Source organism: Ambystoma mexicanum, chromosome 4q (assembly GCF_040938575.1).
Source record: "Ambystoma mexicanum isolate Mex_15411 chromosome 4q, UKY_AmexF1_1, whole genome shotgun sequence".
In the NCBI taxonomy this organism is placed as follows: Eukaryota; Metazoa; Chordata; class Amphibia; order Caudata; family Ambystomatidae; genus Ambystoma; species Ambystoma mexicanum.
The window spans coordinates 763,361,679-763,380,236 of record NC_090928.1 but is presented as its reverse complement, the minus strand read 5'-3'; the positions used below and the strand labels follow the sequence as shown (position 1 = coordinate 763,380,236).

At 48.2% G+C, this 18,558-nt stretch overlaps 1 protein-coding gene across 1 annotated transcript in view; it reads right to left on the bottom strand.

Moving 5' to 3' along the window:
* The window catches only part of LOC138467288 (uncharacterized), a 5,113,521-nt gene that overhangs the window by 768,344 nt on the left and 4,326,619 nt on the right, over positions 1-18,558 (bottom strand). The window contains exon 21 of the mRNA XM_069607285.1: positions 13,954-14,010. Coding sequence (XP_069463386.1) covers positions 13,954-14,010 — 57 coding nt within the window. The remainder of the gene's footprint in view (positions 1-13,953; positions 14,011-18,558) is intronic.

Here is an 18,558-nt window from a genome sequence, read left to right as displayed (position 1 = left end):
CTTGCTGAGACCGGGAGGCAGTGAAGGCTTTGTAGGGCAGGAGAGATGAGGTCAGTGGGCTTGAGGCCAAGGATAAGTCTTGCTGCCCTATTCTAAGTAAGCTTGAGGGGATCGCAGGGTGGTCGAAGGAAGATTATGAAAGAGGCTGTTGCAATAGTCTAGCCTGAAGAGAAACAGAGCACAGGTAACATTGAGTCTCTTGGGGAAGGTGAGGAAGGGTAGAGTTCCTTTGAGTAGGAATAGCTGAAAGTGGGACTTCTTGACAGTGTCTTGAATATGAGGGATGAAGGAAAGGGAGGAGTCGCAGATGACTCTCAGATTCCAGGCTTCGGAGGAGGGGTCAGAGGCGGGCCCATGGAGGAAGGCCAGAGTGAGGGGAAGAAGTATGGTGCAGGGATGCCAATAGGGAAAATCTCTGTTTTGCTGGCATTGAGGCAGAGGTCACTAGCGGTGCACCAGGCCTGGATGGCAGGGATTAAGGAGGGTGCAAGGGCGTCAGTAGGAAGTTTGAAGAAGAGTTGTGTGTCATCAGCTTAGCACTAGAAGTTGGGGGAGACGGAGGAAATGAGGCGGGCCAACAGAGAAAGATATATGTTAAAGAGCCAGGGCGAAAGAATGGAGCCCTGGTAGAGGCCACAGGTGGAGGAGGAAGTTGGGGAGGAGGTTTTGGAGGAAAGGTCAGTTAGGAAGGAGGTAAGCCATTCCAGTGCCCGTTCAGAGATCCCAAGGGTACCATGGAGCCTTCTTACGAGGATACAATTGTTCACTGTGTCAAATGCAGAAGAGAGATTAAGAAGGATGAGGACAGCAGGGGAGTTGGAATCAAGGGATGCAAACAGTTCACAGGGGTTCAGAAGAGCAGTTTAGGTGCCTTTGGATGCTCAGTATCCAGACTGGTGGTCATGTAGACCGCCAACAAGTTCAGTATGATAGTTGAGTTGGGGAAGGGCCAACTTCTCGAGCAGTTTCCCCAGGAAGGGGGTGATGGAAATGGGGCGATAGTTGGCTGGGCATCAAGGGTCTGCAGAGGGTTTTTTAAGGACAGGGCGCACAAGGGAGTGCTTTAGGGAAGAAGGACCAGAACCAGTAGCAAAGGAGTGGTTGAAGAGATCAGAAAGAGCAGGGGCGAGAGAGGAGATTTTGTCCTTGATGGTACTGGAAGAGCATGGGGCAACCTGTTTAGAAGAGACCTTCATGGAGTTGACAACACTGGTGACTTCTTCAGGTGAGACAGGAGGAGCGAAGAAGGAGAAGGGGAAGGAGGAAGGTGAGTTGTAGGGGGAAAGAAAGGGGAGGGATGGGTTGGAGGAGTGCGGAACAAGGCTGTTCAAAATTTCCTGGTTTTTGGAAGTGAAGTGAGAGGCGAGTGCATTGAAAAGGGATTGGAAGGGAGTAGGGGCCGAAGATACTGCGGACGGGTTGGCAAGTTCCCTGCAGATTTTGAAGAGTTCCGCCGTGTTGTTGGACGCATTATTTATTTTTATTTTTATTTATTTTATTGTGTCTTATAGCACAAAATGTACTTTTAACACAAAACCATCATAGAACACAAAACTGCAAGAGAAATTTGACATTGCATAAAATAACACCATGTCATAACAAAATTAATAAAAGTCTATCAACTTTAATAAACATACACTTGTTGGACCCATTGGGTACTTGTGTCTGAATGTGGGCTCTTTTTTTAGCACGGATGGAGAGTATGTAGTGTCTCTGGATCACGTGGCAGGCCAGTTTGTCAGAGAGTGAACCTGAAGTGTCCCACTTCCATTCAGCAGCCCTGCACTTACGGTTTTGGTCTGCAAGTTGGAATCGTACCAGGTGTTACGCTTGGAGGCAGTTTTCAGGCGGATCCTCATGACTGGGGCAAGAATGTGAAGGGTGTTGGTAATGAACAGATAGAGGTTGCTAAGAGCAGCATCAGTGGAAGAGTCTGTGTTGGGTGGGTAAGGGGGAATGAAGGTGGAAGGGAAGGCATCAAATGACACTTGTTTCATCGGACGGATGTTCGTGAACGAGTTTGGAAGAGCATTATGAGGAGTTGACACAGGGCCACAGGGACCCAGATGAGTGGTGAGGAGACAGTGGTCAGATCAAGAGAAAGGGGTGACCAGGGGGAATGAAGGTGGAAAGAGAAGGCAGCAACTCTGGGAAGATTAAGGCAACCCCACCGCCAGCACAGTGGGGTGGAGGCTTTGAAGTGATCTTAAAGCCGACAGGTAGGAGTGAGTCAAAGGAGGTAACTGAGCTGGCATTGAACCAAGTTTCAGTTTGTGCAAGTATGTCCAGGTCGGTGTCTTCAAGGAGAAGGCAGATGTCAGCAGCATTTTTGATGGCTGAGCATGAGTTGAGGGTCGCCAGATGGAGACGATTGCTGCCTTTGAAGGTTTTTTGAGGCGGAGTGTAGGCGCGTGGGGCTTCCATTAGAAGTGGTGGAGCAGAGGGGATAAAAGGGGGAGAAGCATGGAAAGGAAGGGAATTGATGAGAGATGGCAGGATCCGGTCAAAGAGAAGGAAGTTGGCCTGATGGCCTTGAACCAGGACATTGCCAGTGAGGTAGACATTGATGCAGCAGCAAGATGTAAGCTGCCTGTAAAGAGGACTTCCCACTTGGTTCTGCCATTAATGGATGTGGAAGAATAAGGGGGGAGAGTGACCGTGAGGTGAGAGATCCATAGGTCAGGAGATGGGACAGAGAAAAGGATGTCAGTGAAGATTTCTCTTGAGGTTGCACTGACATAGGTGTCTGCAATTGGGAAGCCAGGGTTTGCAGCTAGGATGTCTTGTTTATGCTTTTTCCATCCAGATTTTGTGAGAGAAGGAGGATAGGTGATGGTGTAGCAGTTGGAATAGATTGGGGAGATGGAGAGTGCCATCTTGGAGCGAGAGGAGGAAGTGAGAGGGAGAGAGGAAGAGAGAAAGCAAGGGGTTGTTGGGGGTGTGTGTGCTGCAATGCACAGTTCTGAACCAGGTACACAGTTGGCCAAAGTGGGTGTTAAGAGTACAAAAACAAAACAATGCTGGATGAAGGTACAGCTAAATTCCTTCTGTTTCACTAACAGAGAAATACAATGCTGGATGAAGGCACACCTAATTTCGATTTTTACACTACCAGACAAATACATTGCTGGATGAAGGCACACCTAATTTCGAATTTTACACTACCAGACAAATACATTTCTGGATGAAGGGACACCAAATTTCGATTTTGACACTAACAGACAAATACAATGCTGGATGAAGGCACAGCTAATTTCAATGTTTACACTACCAGACAAATACAATGCTGGGTGACAAAGCAATACAAGTATGGGGCCGGCCAGTGGAAGCATAGCTCAGGGAGTGAAAGCAGGGTGAAGGTTTCACCATAGTACAGGGGAAACTGCAGTGTGAATGACTGGAGAGGCAGAGGGAGTGAGTCAAGCAGAGATGAAGCAACCACCAAGCAACAGTCAGTACTCACGTAATGGCCAAAAAGGGGGAAGTCACAATCATATGTGCGTGGATGGAGAATCCGACATGTTGGAGCATCTTTCGCTGTAGATTGAAAAGAGTAGAGCCTGGAAGCACGGCCAGGCATGGAACAGGGGCAGACAGGGCCATAGAAGTGGGCCTTTGCAGAGGGGGCCGGCTAAAGCCTGCCTGTTCTCCATAGGCCAAAAGAATGATGGAAGGACCAATAATGTGCAGGGAGGCAGGCGAAAGTTTACTCAGAAGAGGCTACTGAGTATAAGACAATGCAGCAGCCATCTTGGCAATGCCTCGTGGTTCAAAATGCAAAAGGGCACACAGGCTTCAGGCTACAGTTCCCCACTAAACCACAATGAAGCCTGCCCCCAGAGTGCTGGGAGGCAGCGAGAATGACTGCAGATATGACCTTAAGTGAGCACCAGAAGAATTTATTATTTCTCTTTTTCTTTAAAAATTGCAAATATTTTCTTTTATGATGTTACTATTTTGGAATTTTGTCATACTGCACGTCGTGTAGAGATAGATGGCAGCAATTGCAGAGGATGCATCAGGGAGGATGAATGCAGCTTCAGGAAGAGCGTAGCAGGAGGGACAGCTTCTAAGATCCTTGATGCTCTGACACGAGAAGAAATTGAGTTAGAATCTTGCAGTCCTTATTAACCATAGAGAGGGGCCTATATGAGCCGCAGCTCTGTGTAGGCTTCCCAGGTTTGAGGATAGGCACTATATTGGATTCCCTCATGCTGTTGCTGGTGGGCAACACTACCAGCTCGTACGCCTCTGCAAAGGCCCCCAGAAGCCTGGGCACCAACATATCCCTATATGCTTTGTAAAATTCCCCCGGGAGACCGTCCAGTCCTGGCATCTTGGCTGGTGGAAAGTCTGATATTACTGCGCTAATTTCATCTAATGTCAACGGAGCATCAAGCATATCTGTCTGTTCCCCATCCAGCCTGGGTAAATCTATCTGAGCTAAGGCATCACCGATGTCTCTGTCAGCCCCCATTACATTCTTTGAGTATAAAGACCCGTAAAATCTCGAAAAGACCTCATTGATACCTCTCTGAGTCTTCACTATTGCACCACTCTCGTCCACAATGGCACTTATCATGTCCCGTAGCTCTTCCCTCCGACACAACCATGCCAGCAAACTCCCTGGTTTGTCCCCCTCCGTGTGTTGTCTCTGAGTCTACTCTGCCCAGTCTTTCCCATTCTGCAATACATTTTTGACGCAACTCTGTCAGCCTCTCAGACCCCCCCACCTGGCTCCCCTTCAGTGGAGAGGCGTAGCCAGGATTGTCTATTAATGGGGCCTGAACGTAATGTAGATGGGCCAACCGCAGTGATATTAAAATCTGTAAATTTGTATTTATTAAGTTTATATTGCGCTTCACACCAAAGTGCTTTATATTATAACAAGAATACAAAGGATAATAAAATAGAAGCATAATTACAATCATGAGACAATCCAGCGAAACAGTATGTAGAACAATTTAACTAGATCAGTAAACAGGGGAAGGGATGGGGGAGGAGTAAGGGAAGAGAAGAGAGGATCAAAGCAGGGAATAAGGATGACATTTCAAGGGGGGATAGGAGGCGGCATAGGAGGGAATGGAGAGAGTATGGGGGGTGGGTAGGAAGGAAAAATGAGGGAAGTGAAAGAGAAGTGAAGGTAGTGAAGGAGGTCAGGGCGGGCAATGGAGAAGAAGAGATTTCAAGGAGGCGCGGAAGGAGGAATAGGTGGGGATGGAGCGGATAGAAAGAGAAAGAGAGTTCCAGTGTAGGGGGGCCAGGAGCTGAAAGGAACAGAAACGCGAAGAGGCACATGGGGACGGGGAACAGTGAGTAGGACGAGATCAGCAGAGTGGAGGGAACGGGCAAGAGTGTAGAATGAGAGGAAAGAAGAAAGATGGGGGGAGCAAGGTCATGGTGGGATTTAAAAACGAGGCAGAGGAATTGAAATTTAAGTTGGGAGTGAAAGGGAAGCCAGCCAAGGTATGAAAGCGAGGAGGAAATTGAGTCGTGAGGAGCAAGAATACAAAGGGTACGGATAGCAGAATGTTAGAGGGATTTGAGGGGAGCAAGATGAGAGGCAGGGAGTCCAAAGATGAGAGTAGAGCAGTAGAAAAGACGAGAGAAGATGAGGGAAGAGATTAAGAGTTTAGTGGCATGGAAGGTTAGGGAGGAACAGATCTTACGAATGTTGAAGAGATGGTAGCGACAGGCGCGAGAGGTAAGAGAAATATGGTGGGAAAAGGAGAGGGAGGAGTCAAAGTGGAGACCAAGATTGCGAGCATGAGCAGAAATGGGGAGATTAGAAGGAGGGAAGTGGATAAAAGGAGGGGGAGAGGGAGGGGAAGCGTGTTAGAAGAAAAGAATAGGACTTCAGTCTTGTCAGTGTTGAGGGAGAGAATGTGGGAAGACATCCAGTTTTTGATAACAGTAAGGCAGGAAGATAGATTGAGGTGGAGGTCAGGAGTGAAAGAAGAGAAGGAGAGGAAAAGCTGGGTATTGTCTGCGTAGAAATGGTGAGATATACTGAATGAAGAGATGATAGGGGCAAGAAGGGAGGTGTAAAGTGAGAAAAGGAAAGGGCCGAGAACAGAGCCTTGGGGAACACAGCACTACTGATTGGAGATTTTTAGATTTTGGGTGGGCCTAGCCCGCTCAGGCCCTACCCTGTCTACGCCTCGGCTTCAGTGCCCTCTGCCTGCGCAATATCGTTCTCAGTGGCCGTTAAAGCCTGCAATATGTCTTTTCTAACACAACCCCTTTTCCAAATCGCTGCTCCCCGCATGACAACCTTAAAAGCGTACCACAAGGTACCAGACTCTGCAACGCTACCCATATTAGTGTCAAAGTACTCTGTAATCCTATTCTCCAGGTAATTATTAAAGTCATCATCTAACAGGGCCTCCGCCCTCTGCCAACAGGTGGGTATCGGGGGTCTCTGCGGCAGGGTTCCCTGCTATGTTGCTATCAGCGGGGCATGGTCAGAAAGGACCCTAGCAATAGATTCTAGGGCCACACACTCACCCAAAGTCTTCTTACCAATAAAAAAAAAATCTATGTGCCAATGCACTCCATGAGAGGCTGAAAATTGGGAATAGCCACGCACCTCTCCATGCTTCTCACTCCACACATCTACAAATCGCAGATGTTGCATTAGGGCACCAAGAGCCTTACCCAGTGGTGCGGGTTTCTGGTATTTCTTATCTGATCTATCCAGACAAGGGTTATGGGTGCAGTTGAGGTCCCCACCCCATACCCATGCAGACCCCCTTTATGTAGGCAATCTTGAATATAATGACCGAAAGAATGCAGTGGCGTCATGATTTGGAGCATATGTGTTCACAAAGCATATCTCCCTGTTTTCGAGTAACTCATGTGCCAAGACCTTTCTGCCCTCATCGTCCCTCCTGGATTCCAACAATTGAAAGGGGAATGAGGGTGCCACCCAAATGAGGACACCCGTTGCGTATGCCGAAAACAGGGAACTGTACAGTTTACCATGCATGCACTCTCAGTCTCTTAACATAATTATTAAGTCCCCTGACATTCCAGGTGATTATCTTCAAGTTGTCAGCCAATACCATAAAATGTTCCCGCTAGGCTCTTATTGTCCCTCTGCCCTGCCAGCTTGGCCTCCCCTCCTCCTCCCTCAGGACACCGCCACACCAACAAACAACTTGGTGCCCACCAACCGCCCTCCCCACAGGGCCTGGCAGTCTTGTCCGCCACCCAGGCAGAGTGACATGGTGCCATAAAGTAACACATAACTGCGTCTCGCCTGCTAGTGTTGTACTGCTTCCATTTCCACCTGTCAACAAACAAATCTCTCCCCTCAACAGAGGGTTCTGTAAACAACCCCCCCTGCCCCCATAACCCCCCTGCTCAGGCTCAGCCACCTCTCCCACACCCACACCCACATGTCTGGGTAGCGTGCAGCAGCTCAATGCCATAAAACTGGCACCTGAAGTCACAACTGGGGTATGTGGCAGTCGCCTGCTTTAGCAACTATCAGGGTACTGACCCTACGTCCCAGTTCCCTCATGTTCCTGCATTCTATTTACGTATTCCTCGTACCCTGTCATCCATGCTGCAGGGGGAAAATAATGAATGGGCATCTTCCATCACATGTTCCAACACCACTTCACTATGGCTGGTTATTGCCCCTTCTCTGGAGCTTCGGTATCCCTTGCTCATCCATCCAAATTCGCCCGCCGTAGTTGGGTTAATCGCCAGGTTTGAAGGTCCTCTAGCTAAGGTTCCCCCTTCCCTAGAGAAAACAAGAATCCTCTCACTGTCTTTGTAATTCATGATTCTCGCCATCAACGGTCTCAGGGGTGCGCAAGGAGGGGGTCTCTTCGCCAGCGATCTGTGTGCTTGTTCAACTGTAAATCCTTGTGTCAGAGTGCCAGGACCCACTTCCTACAGGAGCATATTTTCAACATAGGCTGTAGGATCCCTGCCTTCCTCCGCTCCGGGAGGCCGAGAACTCTGATGTCATTCCTGCAGGCTCTGCCCTCCGCGTCCTCAGGGCATTGTTCTAAGGTCTTCACTCTATCAGATCCGCTACCTAGGTTTGAGTGTTGGTGATGCTGGTCGTGTTGTCCTGTACTCGCAATTCCACAGTGCCCAGATGGTCCGCGAGCACCCGCACATCCTGTCGCAGCAAACCGGCATCCATGATAACTGCATCAATATTATGCTCCAATGCCGTCTTCAGCACTACTAATGCTGCCAGGATGGGGCATTCCACCTGTGTAGCCGCCTGGCCTGCGAGGAGGTGGCCACATCCACTGTGACATCCTGCTGTATTGCGTTGCCCCCCTCCTTGCGTGCGAAAGCCTCCATGACCGTCTGGCTGGCCTTCCCCTTGCGATTCCTGTCCGGTATCTGGATTCACTGTGTAGGCCAGGTTAGTGCAGGCTGGCACAGCGTTCTTGATGGCCTTATGACCCAATTCCAGTGAGGGAGGCGTTGGGCACTGGGGGTATTGCTCCACCCCCTGCTATGGCAGCCCCGCACAGGCAGCCTCTCAGCGGGATACCAAGCCCCCGCCCTGTGCTTTGTGTAGCGTCCCACTGCTGCCGAGCTGATGCAGGCCATGCTCCCTTGGGCACCACCAGCAGCACCCTCCATCGTGTTGCTCTTGTTCCACCGTAGCTGTGTGGACCTTGCGCTGCTCACCTCTGTTCTGCGCTCACCTCTGTTCTGATGCTCCTGGTGATTACAGGCAGCCCTACTCGTTCAACGGTGCGTCCCACAACCTCCATTGTAACTCTGCAGTGATCAATGTGCACAGGCCGGCCCCCTGGGGCCCCCTGGGAACCACAAAGTCCAAGACACCCATACACACCCCAGCACTGTGCCACCTCAGGATAACGGGAGCTCTAGGCAAGGGTGCCTGCAGCCTTCAGAGGGTTTTGCAGCCACTGTCCAGGGGCCATGCCTGTTGGGTGGTCCAGGACCCCTGCCACAATGTTGTGCAGTCCGCAGGGGAGCCTATCAGAGCTCGGGCGGGCAGCCCAACCTCCAAGCAGGGCCTCGTGTAATAACATGCAGCGCCTTCCGCAGATTCTACCGCCCAATCTGTGGTGTCCGGTTCGGTCTCCGGAGTAGGGCAGTCATGCCTATACAGCACCCTCTGTTGGTGTCCTTGCTGCAGTGTGTATCACCCTCTGGGCTGTAGTCTGGAATCCGGCTCACACTCGTCGCTCAGGCCCCGCCACTCTATATCGTCCCTTCATGCCGCACTGCTGTGTTCTCCAGCCAGCCTGCTGCTTCTTCTGCTTGCCCTGCAGCCGTATCGTGCATCAATTCAAGGTGTCCCTGATCTTGTAGAACACCCCACACCAAGTGAGCAGGCCCGTCGGGTCTGTTACAGCTCACCGCGCAGCGGCAACTGCCATCTTGGGTGAGTCAGCCTCGGTCTTTCGTTGGTCTGTTCACAGTCAGCTACCTTAAGCCGATAACAGCACTGCCACAGTGCTGTTCCCTGCAGTGTCTGACCACTTATTCCTGCAAATTAGGGCAGAATCGGGCGCTTCAAACCATCACTTGAAAAGGATCATGCAGGAGTTCTTCAGAAAAGCCACCTCACTGAATGACCGCTAGCCACACCCCTATTAACATGTAAGGTTGAATATAAGCAGTAACGAAGATGTGGGAGAAATAAAAGACAAATAATATAGCTTAATTTTGAGTTCATTATTTAGGTGTTTGAGTTTTATGAAACTGTAATTAAAGCATATTCAAAATGCATTAAGGCACATATTTGAGTCCTTGCTCACCCTAATGGGACCGGTATGAGACGCTGTCAAACATAATATGATATTAGGGCAGACATAAAACACGGGATAATCCAAACTGGGAAGGAGCTTGGAAAGCACAAAGGGCAGTAAGCATTTAAATGAATGGGCAATAAGCCTGCAGCTCATGTCCTGTGAAAGTGTAGAGGTAGCACCTAGACTCAGCAGAAAGAGGGAAACGTGGTCCTTCTACTTTTATTTTCAGAACAAGGGAATTTATTCAACATAGGCTTCCCTGTGTCCCCAATAAAGTAGGGGATTTGTCACCAGTGGTCTCTTACTCATTTGCATCAGGAGAAACATTATTATAAAGACAATGGGGCTCATTATAACTGTGCCTGTCCGGCAACAATGGTGCTGGTAAGCCTACTGGCACTGTTGTTACCAGACTGGCAAAGTACGACTCTGCGGGCGGGACGGCACCCGCTCGCAGAGTTCTGATGGGCGCACTGGCACCGTTGTTAACGGTGCCGGTGCTTCTGTGTCCCCATTCCCATGGAGTCCGGGAATGGGGATTAACAGAAATACCGGCGCCTGTCCTCCCAGCCCGCGGGGATGTAATTTTTTTCAGATCTGGCGGCAACCCGCATGTATCACTGGCAGGGTTACTGCCAGACCGGAAATGAGGCCCAATGTGATGAATTTCATACACAACCTGTTAAGCCGTTAGGCCTGTATAAATAACGGAGGCACACCAGGTTAGAATTTTACATCTAACTCTTTATTCGAACATCAGGGAAATGAGGACCCCCGCTTGCTCCTCCCTTCAACTTCCCTTTCTCCCCCACGTCACGTCCCCCTGTGAAACTCTCCCAGGAGGGCTGTCTTAAAGAGACAGACCCCGCAACACAACCGTTGCTCAATCATAGTTATCAATCCAATGGCAAAGGTGATAGTGAAAATATAAACACAACTTTGTTATCTTTAGAAAATGGAGGGGAGATTAAAACGATCTCTCATTACAGAAGATCCCACAACATGGAAACATTTTGAAGATCAGTAAATTATTCTGACGGGCAATTCAAACTAATGGTTGGTAAAAGGACTAGCATAGTCCTTCTTCGTCCACCAGTGAGCCGGCATGGTGAAGCCGACCCACAGCTAAGGACTGCAGCCAAGTACCAGCGTCTTCCCCTCTCTGGGCCTGTTTAATCTATGGCCACAGCAAATGCATCCTCCAGCGTTATGCACCATTTCATCCACCGTTTCTAGGTAAGCCTTGTGGGGCTTCCTTTGTGCCCTATGCAGCACTGCTCCCTTTCATCATGACTGCCTCGGGCCCACTTGTTTGTTTCTGGTTGTGTGTTTCACAATCCCTCCTCTGCTAAATGTGGATTGGCTGGGACTTCGATGATTACTTTCTCTACCAGTGAGCCGGCATGGCGAAGCCAGCCCACAACTAAGGACCAGCGTCTTCCCCTGTCTGGGCCTTTCCGGGGCTTCAGGCGCATCAGCGCTTCACGATGCCACAGAAATGTATGCCTTTGTTGCACAAGTCACCCGGATGCAACTTCATTGATGTTTCTCTCTTCTCACATGTTAACCATTTGTATGCTCCCACGTCACTCTTTTTCATTGGTACAGCGGAGTTCGGTCCGCCCGACATTACTTCTTCGATGCGCCTACACATTATTCTGGACATTTCTTCCTGCCCCGAACCACCTTCTACACTGCTGTCGACGTTATCCCGGGTCTAGTAGCTGTTTAGTTTGCCCCCTTATCTGTTCTTCACCCCTTTCTATGTGCGAGACCTTCACTCTCTGCCAACTGCTCACTTGTCACTCTCCTGCTGTGTCCCTATTGCCTGGTGCTTGATCGATGCCGTCCTTCGGTCTTCAAGGTGAGACTTTGCCAATCTATTATTTAGTTATTTGTATTTTTGAAGCGCACTAGCAGCCCAAGGGCATCGAGGCGCTGTTGCTTGAGATTGTCTTGGTTACACAAAATTGTCTTAGTTACATAGGGATACTTGGCTCCTGGTTACAGTGAGCGTGATATGAGATTATCTTAGTTACACAAGATTGTCTTGGATACAAAGCGGTACTTTGCTCTTGGTTACAGTGAGCAAGAAACAGTTCCATTGAGAGGTACAAAATAGTCAGACTGTTGAATGCATTAATCATAGGACAAAAGTGGTTAGGTGAACAGCAAGGCTTTGATTAACTTCCTGAGGCTAAGTGTGATTCGACATTTCTGACCTGGGGGGGTAAGGCGTTTCAATGTGTCGCTGCCAAAACTGGGAAACTAGATCCTCCTGCACGCACTCTCCTTGTTTTAGGAACGGATATCCTATTAGAGTAGGCCATTCTTGTGGGTATAGTAGGAACAGGCTTAACAACTCTTTGAGCCAGGTACAGAGGTGCCCGGTTGTGGACACGTTTATGTGTTAGGGCAAGAGCTTTGAAGACTATCCTCTCTTTAATGGGTAGCCAGTGAACCTGCTTCCTGGTTTCAGATATGTGTTCCCTTTTGGAAATGCCAGTGGCTGCCCTAAGGGCACTATTCTGGACTATCTGGAGTTTGGTAAGGTTTTTAATGGACGTCCTCAGAAAGAGGGCATTGCAATAGTCTAATCTAGATTCAATTATTGCTCTTGCAATGGTAAGACAGTTCTGTTCAGAAAGAAAAGGTCTGGCTGCGTTGATAGGTTTAGAGTGGTAGGCCGAGGTTGATGCAATGGCATTGACCTGCCTATTCATAGAGAAGTCGGAGTCCAGGTAGACCCCCAGGGTCTTTACAGCTTGTGATCCTTGGATTGCCAAATGGTCAATTGTAAAGGAGCTGTATTGTTTATCGAGTTTCCTGAGGGTGGCAGGAGATCCATTTAGCAGAAGCTCCGTTTTGTCTCCGTTGAGGCATAACCAATTTTCTGCCATCCAAGTTTGGATAGTGGAATATATGGACGTAGGGTAGCTTTATTGGCTTCATAGTCGCCCGTAAGGGGGATGAGGACCTGTGTATCATCAGCACAGTTAGTGTATGTGATGCCCAAGGTGTCCAGGATATGGAACAGTGGCCCGGTAAACAGGTTGTACATGGTGAGTAGAATGCAGGAGCCCTGTGGGACTCCACATTTAATGAAGCTTGGGTGGGTACAGGCTGAGTCAGAGAAGACTTTCATCACCCTTTCCTGGTGAAACAAGGTGATCCAAGCAATGGCCGTAGGGGAGAAATTGGCGGCGGTGGAGAGATGGTGACAAAGGGTATTGTGATCCACCAAATGAAATGCCCGCATCTCTGAAATCATACATTTGATTAGGAGCACAGTTTCGGTGCTGTGCCCTGGACGGAATCCTGACTGCCTCAGGTATGTGGATTATCTCACCTATCTTGTCCTATATGCAGCCTGATGTAGCCCCCTCATCATGTGAGACTTTGCCAATCTGTTACCTCACCTATTCTGTCCTATATGCAGCCTCATGTAGCCCTCCGCACCATGAGGTGAGGCTTTGCCTATCTGTGTTATCTTACCTATCTTGTCCTATATGTATCCTGATGTAGCCCCCGCACCATGAGGTGAGGCTTTGCCTATTTGTGTTATCTCACCTATCTTGTCCTATATGCAGCCTGATGTGGCCCCTCCATACCGGTCCTATAGCACAGCGAGTACAGCGCTCGCTTTGACATCTGTGCAGAGCCTGCAGACGCAGGTTCGAATGCCGGCAGGGCCAAACTCAGCCTTTATCCTTCCGAAGTCGATAAATGAGCACCACACATCGTGGGTAATAATAAGCAGCGGTCAGATACCTGAGGGTTTGTAGCGCAATATAAATGCTAAATTATTATTATTATACCATGAGGTGAGACTTGCCTATCTGTGTTACTTTACCTATTTTGTCCTATATGCAGCCTGATGTAGCCCCCCGTACCAAGAGGGAGGCTTTGCCAGATTGTGTAGACACCATTGTATCTCTGTAACCTGATGTGGAGTTATGCACTTCTCCAATATTCCATGCGCTTTCCTGTAACTAGCGCCTAGATGCCTCTCGGCTTTGTGCGCTGAAATACATGCTAAATAAATAAATAAATAAATAGTGGAACTAGTGTCATCACACTGACTAAATATTGTATAATAAGTGTCAATTACATTTCACAAATGTAGCTACGTTATTTACCTCTATTCTTACCAAATGATTTATCGAAAGTCCTTTATTTTCTCTTTACTTACGTTCTTTTATAAATTTTGCAACTAGTGGGTTAGCATGAAGAGGTGTTTTTTCAAGTGCTAAAGGTGAAAGAAAAAATCAGAAAAACAGCAAAATCAGACATTAAATCATTGACCTCTTACACAACTATAGTAAAGAGTTTGCAAGTACATATTTGGTTAACTAATGCAGCATTCATTGTAGAAGATGGTAGACTAATTTTATATAAACTTTCCTTATTTTGTCTCATACCCTGCACACTTCTGTTTCTGCTCCTAAAATTCACCTATTAGTATTATTGCCATGAATCAGAAACAGGTGTAATTGCAATCATATACACAGATATCAAAACAATAAAATAAAAACAGCATATATATCATATAGATATTCTGCCTATACTATATAATAAACAAGATTAAGACAACAAGCATATTCACTTTTTACAAACTAACACACAACACACATTGGGCCTCATTACAAGTTTGGTTGTATTTCGGCGGTAAATCCTTTACCGCCACTTAGTCCGGCGGAATTATTGCCAGACTACAAGTGGTGGTAGGCGGTGTTAATCCACATTTATCAGAGGTTATAGGACTCCATGTTAATTACGCTGGTAGTAATTCCGCGGATTTGACGTAAAACAGAAGAATTGCCTACAGCAGTTTTCCTCTGCCTTACTTCCAAACCAATAGTTCGGTGGTGCGGTAATGCAGTGGTAACTGTATTACCACCATTTATGGCCGCAACACCAAACTCGTAATGAGGCATTGGGCCTCATTACGAGTCCGGCGTTAACCGAGGCGGTAAAACCGCCTGGTTAACGCCAGACTCGTATTACCATTCCGCCTCCGTGATTCCCGGAATTACCGGGGCATTACAACCCCGGTTTTCCGGGAATCACGGAGGCGGAATGGTGTAAATCCCCATTCCCATTGAGTCCTATGGGACTCGATGGAAATGGGGATCATGGAAACACCGGCAGCATCTCGTAATGCTGCCAGTGTTTCCTCGTCCGCCTGCATGCGGGAGGTGTTAAACCCGCCAGGTCAGACCTGGCGGGAACATCACCTCCCGCATGCAGGGGTCAGACTCAGGCGGTCCGGAAACAACGGTGGCGGCGGGTTTACCGCCACCGTTATTTCCGGACCGCCTGGGTCGTAATGAGGCCCATTGTCTTTTATAATACGGATCACAGGTGCCTTTTTAGCAACAAGACTTCAGCAAAAACTAAGCATATACAAAAGTGTATGAATAGTGGTGTGTTATTACGCCCTCCTTTTGTACATTTCTAGCATTTTCATTTGATGAAAGGTGAACATTCTTTATGTCCCTTAGTTGCAACTTGCCACCACTGCTGGCAATCTAACGGAAAGAGTCCCAGATACTGGACGATTCACCTATGGGGCCTCATTACGACCCTGGCGGTACAGAGTGAACGGCGCCGTAAACGGTGCCGGCGCCGTTCACTTCGTACCGCCGCATTACGAGGTCCCCTCGCGGGACCCAGGAAGCAACGCCTGGGAAAACCAGGCGTGCTTACCGGGTCCTGCAAGGGGAAGAGGGAGTAAACAACGGGCCATTTCGTAATGGCCCGTTGTTTGCTCCCTCTCCCATTCCCATTCAGCCCTATGGGGGCTGAAATGGGAATGGGGAAGGACCGTGTCCGGGTCCTTGGAGGGAGGAATTACCGGGCCTTCCGAACTCGGAATGGCCCGGTAAGTCCTCATTCCGAGGACCCGGACCCCGACGCGATTTCGGCGGCAGCCATGCCGCCAATAGCGGCATGGTTACTGCCGAACTCGTAATGAGGGCCTATAGTGTTTGTTTGGAATTGTTTTTTCTTGAAGCGTGTGCCTGTTCTGTGCCTATATTCCTATGATCACTTGTAATGTTACCAGTTATTATTGCTGCTGTCATTTAGTCAAGTTATGAAGCTTGTTGTTTTTTTGTTCAGCTGAATGTTATACAAATACTGTGGAACATTATGGTATAGATACAAATCACTAAAGCAAATATACAGCATTACATTCCAGTAATATGGATATCCCAGACAGGGTCGCAATAAAGCCTTTTCCGAACAACCTTGGGGTTGTGAGACCACTGCAGTGCTACTGTGTCAAGGTACACAGCACATTTACATTATTTGGAAATTTGGGACTACATTTGGCATATAATTATTCGGGCGCTTGAGGCTGCACTTGACATTGCAGTACATGTACATGGTAGGGTAGGCCGATGATGGCATCAACTGGGGCATTTGAGGCTGCATTTGCCACATTTTGACAACACTTGGGCATGTTGGGATATGCCTTATATATGGCGACAATACCAGGCTTCTGTTGTCAGTAGTGGGCTGTTTGAGGCTGCATTTCAACTGCATTAGCCAAAACCCATTGGCTCAGTTAATGCTCGTATTCATTTTATTGTTATAGCATCAGTTCAACAAAATCAAATGGAAATGTATATATATTCTACACCCAATAGAGCAAAAGGTGAAGGCCCCATCTTTCTATGCGAGGAGGCATTTTGCAATGCCGATTTGCATAAATAGTTACTAGTGCTTGATGATACGTGACAAAAGTGAACGCCTTCCCTAATAAAAACATTTAAGCGCTTACAGGCCCACAAGACTGCTAGCCCTTCCTTTTCTGGCTGAAAGTATTTCATTTCCACGTCTGACAGCTTTTTGCTGGCATATGCAACCACCTGTCTCTGCGTTTCTCGTCCTGATTGATGCTGTGCCAGAATGGCGCCGAATCCTACCAGACTAGCATCCACTGTTAATTCCGTACCTAGCTCAAGACTGAAATATTCCGCAGACGCTATGTCCTGCTTGATCTGCCTGAATGCTTCCTGACACTCTGAGGTCTACTGAAAATCACGTCCCTGCTTGGTAAGTTCTCTGAGTGGGCGTTGACAGTGGCAAAATCGCATAGATACCTGTTGCAATAGCTTGCCATTCCTAGAAATGATCTGACATCGCTGACATCTTTCGGTGGCGAGATTCTCGTTAGGGCATCAACCTTGCTTGGGTGCTCATCCCTTTTTGCGAGAATACATGCCCAAAATATTTGAGGTGCTCCTTGCGAAATGCGCATTTCTCCCGATTTAGTCAGCCCTGCTTCCATCAGTGCAGTACATATTTTGTGTAGCGCATCATTATTTTCTTCAAAAGTAGTTCCTAATACCAGGATGTCATCACTGTAATTGAAAGAGCTTTTAACGTGTCAAATGACCTTGCATATGCTCTCCTGAAATATCTCCGCCTATGATGAGATTACAAAAATGAGCCTTTTGTACCTGAAGAGCCCAACGTAGGTGGCAAAAGTAGTAATGTATGTCAACTGCTCATCTATCTATATCTGGTGGTATGCCTTGTTGAGGTTGAGTTTTGAGAAGATTCAGGATCTGTTCAATAGGCCGATCATGTCATCCAGGTGCATTCCGGGATGCCTCTCGCGTCCAATTACTCTGTTCGCCTGTCTCATTTCGACATATGTGTATTGAATCGGGTGTGTCCCTTTTTGAAACTGCTACTATGTGGGACACCCATGGAGTAGGGCCGCTGGCAGGCTCAATTATGTTGTGTTCGAGGAGGCTATGTATTTCTTTCTCCACCTGCGCTTGAAGGTGAAACGGCATCCTACTGGGGTGCTGAGCAACTGGAATGACCAGTTCATCGATGTGTAATGTTATGGCATCACCTTTGAGGCACCCCAGACCAGTAAACAATGACGGGAAGGTCTGTGTGATGGAGTCATCTTGCCGCATGTGATAGGTTACTGCTGCAATCTCCATTTTGAGGGTGGTAGAGCGACCCAATAAATTGCTTCTGGGGTCTTCACCTTGTTGGACATGTAGCTCTGTATCCGCGCATCTGCCCTTGTACCAGAAAGTTGTGGAGAATTTTCCATGATTGCGTACAGGGCCCTTTGCTCCCCACTGGAATATCTTCAGTTCAGACGGAACCAGGCATGTGGGGTTAGATATTTTCAGATACTCAGATATGCATATGATGTTAGGTATGGCTCCGGTATCGATCACAAAGTTGGCCGGATGGTTCCCTATCCTCATGCTGACATCACTCTCGACCGTTGTTGTCGTTGCCTTCATCATGTATGAGTAGTCGTGGGGTTCTCTTTCTGCCACTGACGAGGGTGAGGGAGACCTTCCTGTGATTTGACGTACATGCCATATGACATCTCGTCTATTAGTGATGTCTCTCCTCAGCATCGTGTTGTGTGGAGCTGGCTCTTGCCTCACTGCAGCATAAGTGGAACCCTGAGGTCGAGGTGGTGATGCGTTGCCTATAATGGCCAAGTGGTTTTCCCACTCACATATAGTGCATTTCTGTCCAAACGGGAGACATTTCATGCCGGGATCATGAGGAAATGTCAGCCCACACCGATAACACCTGCTTGTGGAAACATGACTTCGTGTTAGGTTGCCACCCAGGTATCGAGTACGTCCTCCTGGTGTCACCTGATGTATCTGTTCCTTTGTATGTCCTTTGTCGCTCTCCACTTGAGTCGCTTGCGTGTCGGCACGCGCCTCTGTCCTAGCCATCTGGAGAATGGTGGTCAGCGAGAGTGTTTCTCGTAGTAACTTCTTTCTGAAGGATGATGACA